Source organism: Brassica napus (genome assembly GCF_020379485.1).
Source record: "Brassica napus cultivar Da-Ae chromosome A4 unlocalized genomic scaffold, Da-Ae chrA04_Random_11, whole genome shotgun sequence".
In the NCBI taxonomy this organism is placed as follows: domain Eukaryota; kingdom Viridiplantae; phylum Streptophyta; class Magnoliopsida; order Brassicales; family Brassicaceae; genus Brassica; species Brassica napus.
The window spans coordinates 1-9,256 of NW_026013986.1; the positions used below are offsets into that span (position 1 = coordinate 1).

The 9,256-nt window shown below is 27.8% G+C and overlaps 1 protein-coding gene across 1 annotated transcript; it reads left to right on the plus strand.

The window, feature by feature from the left end:
- The first annotated feature begins 2,011 nt into the window (after positions 1 to 2,011).
- LOC125594175 (E3 ubiquitin-protein ligase At3g02290-like) lies at positions 2,012 to 3,979 on the plus strand. Its single transcript, XM_048770486.1, has 5 exons — positions 2,012 to 2,216; positions 2,481 to 2,714; positions 2,798 to 3,188; positions 3,461 to 3,570; positions 3,738 to 3,979. The coding sequence occupies exons 2-5, from the start codon at positions 2,595 to 2,597 to the stop codon at positions 3,762 to 3,764; spliced, it is 648 nt and encodes a 215-aa protein (XP_048626443.1). The 5' UTR covers positions 2,012 to 2,216; positions 2,481 to 2,594; the 3' UTR covers positions 3,765 to 3,979.
- The last annotated feature ends 5,277 nt before the right edge of the window (positions 3,980 to 9,256 follow it).

The window sequence follows — 9,256 nt, forward strand, 5'->3', positions numbered from 1 at the left end:
CACATAATATATCATAATCCTACTACTTGTCATTATTTGTATGCAAAATATTTTTGTAAATGAAAACTGTTATGAATCTACTTATGGACCCTTGTTAATTTGAAAACAAAGAATACAAAGTTATTTGAAATCCTTATGAAAATATAGAAAACCTTGATATGACATCTTTTTTTATAAAAAAATGCAAGTTGCATCATATATTTTCTGTATATGTGGTTACACTTGGTCTATCTCTTATCTTACTTTTATGTCCATGTGAAAAAATAAACTTTTGGGACAGAAGCCTACCACTCAATGCTAATACACACTACTCTTAAGTATTGCTACAATTAAGGGGGTGTTAGTGGGAGTAAGATTTATATAGAGTTTGTTGATTTTAAAAGTTAAGAGATTTGTTAAATTTGAAAAAGTTGTAGAGAGTTTTGTATTTTGTGAAATTCTATGAAAATACATTGATATAATGATTCTAAGAATCTAGGGTATATAAGTAGTATTCTCAAATCTTGTGTTATGAATTAAATGGTAAAGAATACAACTTTCAATAACACCAACTTTAATAAATTTAAAGAATCATTAAAATCTAGACTTTTTGAATAACAAAAGATTGTATACAGAATTACTAAATCATAAAACCAATAACACTAGATTTTAATGAGAATGTGAGAATGTGTAAACCAATAACACTAGATTCTATAAATTCTAACAATCATCATAAATCTAAACTCCCACTAACATCCCCTAAACTACAAATACTACTACTATAGTTAAACCAGTTGGACTATTATTGTTGTAGTTCAAACACCAAACATGTATCCTTTTCAACTCATTATGGCTTTATATTATATTTTGGAGTATACTCTTCTAATCCTCTTCTAGTGCAACATTTTCCGGTTTGGCAGTTGACTTCTTTGGTTTCGAGAGCAAAAAAAAAACTGACAATGAATTTTTATCGTAAATAGTAAAACATATAAATATCCAAATAAATATTATATAAAATAAAATTTTGACATATTTTGAAAAATCTGTAGAATAGAAGATTAAACCAACTTTTTCATTGGTTACATCATAACATTATTCACACACTGAAAATAAAAACCTAATATAACCATATTAATGGTAAATTTGTATTAGTTATACATGTTCTAGTTGTTCTAATTATACTAGTTATATTTGTTGTAGTTGTAATAGTTATACATGTTCTAATTGTACTAGTTATACTAGTTTTAGTTGTACTAGTAATACTTTTCGTTCTTCATTGTCGAAAATTTTGTATATTGAAGATGAGTTTCGGTTTTATATGAGAGTATTGAGAATGATAAGGAATTGATCGATTTGCGATAATGAAATTTCGAAAGGGTTGAAGAATTTTTTCGATTTTGATTTGGATAATGAGATTGAGAAATTTGATAAAAATTAAAAATATAAAATTTGGGTTCTTAAGGTTTTGAATCAGGATTGATTATGGAATAGGTGAATGTGTGACACGAAATTGGAATTGGGGATGAGATTGAAGATGGTTATGCTTGATTAGTGATGAGAGGGAGATGAGAAACAGAGATCGTAGTTGGTTATGGAAATGGAAGAAAATGTTGATGAGAAGGGAATTGAGGATCTAGGGTTATTAGAACAAGGATCGGATTCTCATGTAGAGTCGGGTTAATTGTAAGTGAGTGGATAAATAATGATATTGCTTTTTAGGTTTCTTAGTCTTTTCCCCATAATTTCGATTTAGTTTTAATTTATTTAAAAATAAAATATAAGGGGTGTTTTCCAGAATTCTTTTTGTGGCCATGTGGTCTCTACACCAGCATTTGACTCGAATCCAAGATTGTTTCCGTAGCTAACTGGGCTAACTGGGGTCGGATTCGGGTAGTTATAAAAAAACTGTGTTGAATTTGGTAATACAAAAATTATGGGGTTAATTTAGAGAGTAAATATTTTATTTATAACTATTTAGGTAAGAATAAAATAAAGGTGAAAGTATAGGGATGGTTTCCGAAACCAATTAGTTATCCTGGTTTTAGTTTCAACCAAAACCTATGGATCAAAAGGTAGAAGAAGACAAACATACGAAGAGAGAATCGTTCCAGGAAAGAAAGCATTTTGCACTTTTCCGACCAAACTTAGAGAACCTTGCAATCGATTAATTAGTCAACAGATTCTCATTGAATTTTTCTCCGTGCTTCTGGATTTTCTCAAGCCTCTTATCTCAAAAGGTGCTCTTCGATTCCTCTGTTTTTTCATTGTTTTCTTAACAAAAAATGTTTTTGATGATCAAGAGGATCGGTTCCAAAAAAAACCCTTTTGTTCTTAAGCTAAATGATCAGCTCATAATCCCATATCGGATTGATTCTGATGATCGAATATAAAAATAATGAATCTTTACCCTCAAACCACGGCAGAGTCTCATTTTTAAAAAAAAATAAATTGTTATAACTGTTCCAATTGATTCATTTAAAAAAAATCTGTTTCTCTTACAGGACAAGAGAGAGGGAGAGGTTCTGTTTTTTTTTTTTTTTGCGGGAGGCAGAGAGACATCTTCTGTGGAATTAGCTTCTCTCTCATTATAAATTTGCTTCTGTTTGCTTGGAAACATGGGAGCTCTCTGTTGCTGCTTTCAAGTTGATCTCTTTGAGAGCTATGCGAATCCAAACACTTCAATGTCTAGGAACTGTCCCTGCCTTAACTGCTTCCTCCAGAGTTTCATGGGTTTGGTATGTTCTTCTTCTCCTTATATTGTATTACTTGTAATTCAAATGAAAGTTTACTTATTGCTGTATGCACCTGTTTTTTGCAGTATGCATCGATATTTAACAGAGGTGGAATGCATCCAATACCTTCAACTGTGGAGGCTGCCACAGTGATGAGTTCCACAACTTCATTTGATGACTCATCTCTCTCTGATGTCTATCACTCTCCTCCGAGGCCGTTGCCTTACGATGCTGATCCTAGGTACTTCCGTTTTGCTAAGGGATCAAGCCATTCGGGGGAAGAAGCAGAACCGTTAAGAGGTGATACTGAAATGAGCTCTGAAGTTTCTGGAGGTGGAGCCAAACGGAACAAGTCTGGTTACGAAGATGGTTCGAAAGAAGCGTATTCAAAAGGTTCACCCACCGATGAAAAGTCGAAGTTACAGCTTTCTTACGCAGATTCGGATGATGAGGATATCTGCCCAACCTGCCTTGATGGTACATTAGTAGTTTCTTTGAATTCACTTTATATGTTTCTCTTGATACTTTATTACCTCATGAGGAAGAGTATAAAGAGATGCATTCTTAGGATAGCTTTTTGTCAAATAATGAGGTCGAAACTGTGTCGATACTCTCTAGAGGCCACATAAGAACGTATTGCAACCTTTAGTTGATTCTTGTGATTTCATGTAACTTATCTTGAAGCAGAGGTTGCTAGTACTTTGAGGTAATATTTGGTTATCACTAATCTTCCATTTCGTGATGTGCAGATTACACGCCAGAGAATCCAAAGATTATCACCAAATGCTCTCACCATTTTCACCTTAGCTGTATTTATGAATGGATGGAGAGAAGTGAAACCTGCCCCGTCTGTGGAAAGGTATCTTGTTGCTTTCTAAAATGTTTCAAAACTTAAGGTTTGGTGGAATGTGCCATCAGTCTCCTTCATAGATATTAAATTAGATCAAATCGTGTAGAATTTAACAGCAGTCATATAGAATTAATCATCCTTTCTTACCTACCCAATTTGCAATCTAATTATTGCAGGTGATGGCATTTGATGAAACTGGCTAAGAGAATAAAAAGAGGCAGTGAGTCTTTGCATGATAAAATAATACAGAGAGAAATCACTTGTACATATAAATCTTCTGTGAAATTGTGTATATCCAGATGCGTTTTACAGTTAATATGAGATGTTGATTGCTCTTGATTTTTATAGAATCATTATCTATATACATTTTATCTTCAATAAGATTATTGGAATGGAAAAAAGGTTGAATCGTTGACTATTTTGTAACTTTTGAACTTCTTATTTTATAGCCAGAAGAAGAAGAATGTTCTTTGAGATTAATTTCTCTGAATCACTAGACAAACCAACGAGTAAAAAAATCTGTATTTGATTATTTACATCAAGTTGAAAAGTGAGAAGTCAAAAGCTCAGGTACAGAACAGATATAATCTCCATGGACATAAAACTTCTGCCACTCCTAAGCTCCAATGTTTTGTGTGTTTTACTCTGGTATGTCTCAAGCGGTTGTGTACCACTTAGTTTCACCTTCCCCTTGATCTGAGTAAACAATGCACAGTAGAGACACACGACTTTAGAGACTAAAGGGACCATGCATTGAAAATAAAGTTCTGGTTAAAGTCTTGTGTCTCTACTTTGCATGATCTTACAGTAGCAATAAATCTGCAGCCCATTAACTTGCAGTTTAATGTTGAACTCCCGTGATATGCCGCGAATACTTATCGATCTTTTCTTTTATATTCACAACCCAGAAAGATCAGCAAGTATAATTTAACATATAAGGATACTTAAAGCTAACTCATCACCAGCACTACTAAATCAAAAACTCAGCAAAACGTTTTATATAGTGCGCAAAAGCAAAAACTGTGTATATGCAATGCATGTCCTCGATGTACTTTGGAGCCACAAACATTTTAAAGAAAATCTTAATAAATTTTTTTACAATTTGGGGACCATGCAATTGCAACCTAGGTATATTAGCCATTAAGAAATTGGAGGGCAAGGCTTTTCCCAGAACCGACTATTCTAGTAACCCATACACAACTCTTCAACAAGGTTTTGTTGTTTATCCAGCGCTTGTTTCCCTATGATGTATACTGTAGAAGTCTATGAATATCCATAGTGTTGCCTCTGCTCTTATCAACCAAATATTTGGATACAGAAGAAACCTCTTTTGTTTTTTATAAGTACGTGAATTTCATTTAATAATGAGAGAGTTGCTTAATATAAACTAGATTTTATATTTTTCATTTTATGAATGTATACTTTTGATTTATTATAAATATTTTAAGTATATAATTTTAATTTTAGTGTTATATATTGTGAATATAAATCTATTATATTAGTAAATTGTATACATGGTAGCATCCATCATATTATTTTAGTAAATTTTATTGATATAAAATATTTTTTGGATGTTATGATATTAAGTTTTCTTTATTTTTGTTATTAAATTAAGACTTTAAAATATTAGATTACTTTAATTTTATAGCATAGTTTGTTTTTTTCCTGTTACATTTCAAGAAGTTATTCTTTATTATCTATGATTATACCTTTTGAAAAATTTAAAACATTATCATTTTAAGTTTTATACTTATTTTTAAAATTTTATATTTTGTCAAAAGTGTTTGGAAAATTACACAACTATATTTGAAGAGGGAGATTATACGATTTTCAAAATTGCTTTGTTACTAAATTAATACATTATTTTATATAAATAATTTTAATTTCGGTTAGATTTTTATATATCTCTCAGAATATTTTTATAATTAATATAAATATTAAATTATAATTAAAATTTGATTTGTCATTAATATTTTGAATGAATTATTAAAATTTCATAGTTGTCTAATAACATATTTTTAAATAATATATGAACTAAAGGTTAGTTATAAACTATTATATTTTGTATATTATTTTTTTTAAACAATATACTGTTGAGAGTTTCAAAATAAAAAAATAAAATAACATGTAGTTATAGATATAAAAGTTTAACCTATGTTAATCAATTTATGTTTATAAATTTATTTTTCTAAAAATATAATATAGTTTACGAATTTTAACACATTTTAATGATGAGTGATAATTTATTTAAATGAAACTATTTTAAAAATAAAATAGATAAATTTAAAAATAAAATAGATAAATTTAAAAATAAAATAGATAAATTTACTCATATTTAATTCATATAATACTTCTATTTTAATATAATACATAATATAAATAAAAAAAATATAAAATAGTATTGAATTTTATATTCTTGTTTTATAATAAAGTTTTAATTAACATTGAATTATAAAGTTATATTAGTATTTACGAAATTAATTAAGTGTTATTTTATAAAAATATTTAGAAAGTTGGTAGGATTTTGTTAGATTCTTTCTCAACATAATTTGTTATACTTAAAAATAAATTTATATTTATATTTGCTTTATTATTAATGTAAATAATGAATATGTCATATTAAGTAGTTTTTTAGATGGTCCTTGTATGACTTGTTAATAGTAGATAAAAATTGGACTCTGTTTTAATAGATTAGATGTTTAAACATGATAACTAGATTTTGACCAACGCTTAGAAAGCACATATTTTTTTTCACTTATTGATCCATAATTAATTTAAAACTACTACTATTTTTTTAGTCTTAACAATTGAGTTATTATGTTTTTATCATTTTTTCAATGTTTGCTTTTTCGAAATAGATTTAATGAAATGTATTAATATTCAATATTGAAGAACAATATATTCTCATTATTGAAATGTAGTAACAATATGGGTTATCGATTTTAAATCAAAAATGAGTTTCTCTTTTCATATATCTTTATCATATTTTTAACTATCACACTACACTATTTTATCCCTATTCGATTTAGATGCTAATACTATTTTTGACCCGTTCTTTCAAAGTGAAGAGATATTTTTGTTGGCCAGTTTGATAAAATTTGCATGAGTTTATAAATTTTATTATAAAACAAAGAACTTAAATGTTGTTCATTTATAATGTTTGAGTTTCATGCATTGTTTTTATATCCGACCCAGACCTATGGTCAAACTAGTAGATCCAACGCTCTGTATATAATCTGATTCATATTAAATGATTTTTTTTTTTAATTAAGAATCCGATATAACTAGGTAAGAACCTAAAACCCCACTATTAACAAGTTGGAAATAGTCTTTACAAAAAATGATTTGAATCTAGCAAAATTTAAAAGAACAAACACTGACCTCAAATAAATGAATCAGATTTCTTAGAAAATGATATATCATGTGGTCCAGTTTGATACGTTCTCAATGGGCTGTAGTCATATTGTTGTAGTATTGTTATATTATACTTTTGAGTAATCTAATCTATTAAATTAGAGTCCTATTTGAAAATGACTTATTCTTGGGTTCACTTTCTAGGGTGAACCTTTAGGTTCACCAACCAATAGGATTGTGTTATTTTATATTCGAAATTTTTTAAAAAGAAAACAAAATATTTTCTCAAGCTATAAGTTATATTATTTTTTTAAATAAAAAAGGTAAAAGTAAATAAATTAAAAAAGTAGTAACTAAAAAATATAATTTTACCGTCTTCAGCAAAATACTAAACCCTAAATCCTAATCCCTAATCCCTAAACTCTAAATCCTAAACCTTGGGTAAAGCTTAAACCCTTGGATAAATCCTAAACTTCAAATCAAAAACACTAAACACTCAAGGGTTTAGGATTTAGGGTTTTGGGTTTTAAGATTTAGTGTTTTTGATTTAGAGTATGAATTATCCAAGGGTTTAGAGTTTGTCCAAGGGTTTATAGGGTTTATGATTTAGGGTTTAGGGATTAGGATTTAGGGTTTAGTATTTTGCTGACGACGATAAAATTTTTTTTTTTAATTCGTTTTTCTCTAACTACTATTTTTTTCTAATTTTTTAACTTTTTTTATTTTAAAACAAATATATCTTAACAATATTTTGTTTCCTAATCTAAAAGATATCAAATTCTAAAATAATTTGAAATAATGAAATCCTATTGGTTGGTGAACCTAGAGGTTCACCCTAGGGGGTGAACCCAAAAATAACTCTTTGAAAATTACCTTGGCATGTTTTTTTGGCACCTATTGAACAAAGTTGTGACTAATATATAGATGCATTTATTTTTATAACTTCATTAATATCATCTACTCAATTAAATCTATAATAGTTATACACACAACATATAAACTTTTAATAAAGCTGCATATCAATTCATATTTCTTGGTTTCTACATCGTACTAAAATAATGTTCCATACCATCTAAAACGATTATAAGCTAACATGTATAACATCTACGGTAGATCATCCTTGACATACACAGAGAATCATCTTACTCATGCTATTGACTTCTCTCCGGCCTACCTTATCATCTTGGATTAACAGACCATTGAATAAGCATAGTTCATAGTTCACCTTTCATGAATTAGCTATCACATTTAATCATCTCAATATTGTGATCTTAGGTTTCCAGCTAGATCACAACCAGCTTATTCCTCTCACACTGAATTATCTCATGTCCATAATTTATCTTAAATATTTTCATTATTCCGTGTATCAACGTCTTCATTATTCAGAGGAGATGAAGAAGATGATCTCATTTAACTAAGCATAAAACACGTGATAATGTTGGTTAATTATATTTCACAAAAGATTTAATCATAAAACGAAATCAAACAATATCTCCATCATCTCTAATATCTACTCTATTAAACTATATCAAATCAACAACTTGCTAAATCCTAGAACCAAAAATTAAATACTAAATCAAATAAGAAACAAAAACGAAATCAAACTTTCTGAATCCTAACTAAAGAATATTCTCAATATACTCAGAACCATAAAAGAATAAAAAAATTCAAACCCATTACTTTTCTTATAAAATATTGCATTAACTAATTTCATAATTAGTAGCCATATTTATTATAAATTAATTTTAGCTATAAAATGATAAATAAAAATTTTATGCTAAATTTTTATTTAATATTGCTCTAATATTTTGAATAAAACTTTACTATTGTAATCTATAATATTTTCATAATCGAGACTCTATATTATCTTAAATAAACATTCATTTTGTCGAAATGTTTTTGATCAAAAATAAAAAATTCAAAAATAAATTATTCCAAACTCGAAATATATTAGAAGATAATATTTCTGTTTAGAATTACCGGTAAAAAAAATCTTACATTTTTTTTTAAATTAATTAAACATAAGAATGTATTTAATTATAAAATCCAGAAATAAACTAAAATGCTAGATGCTTAAGTAAATTAATTAAACATAATCAATAAAGGTATTGTATGCAACCTGTAGAAATTGAAAAAAAAAACACATTTTATACTACATGCTCTGTTTGATTATTTCATATTATAAATTTATTATATCGAACTCGGAAAATATATTAATATGTAATAACAATTAACAACAAAGTAATGTCTAACAATTAATAATGTCTAATAATAAACATAAATAGTAAGATTATAGAGTTATATGATATATAACACTAAAATATAAATTATATATTTAAAA

Bases quoted from the DNA above. Each gene is read 5' to 3' on its own strand.
- LOC125594175 (XM_048770486.1), top strand. From the start codon at position 2,595: ATGGGAGCTCTCTGTTGCTGCTTTCAAGTTGATCTCTTTGAGAGCTAT. The intron at 2,715-2,797 runs GTATGTTCTTCT...TGTTTTTTGCAG, and splicing joins TCCAGAGTTTCATGGGTTTG to TATGCATCGATATTTAACAG. The intron at 3,189-3,460 runs GTACATTAGTAG...CGTGATGTGCAG, and splicing joins CTGCCCAACCTGCCTTGATG to ATTACACGCCAGAGAATCCA.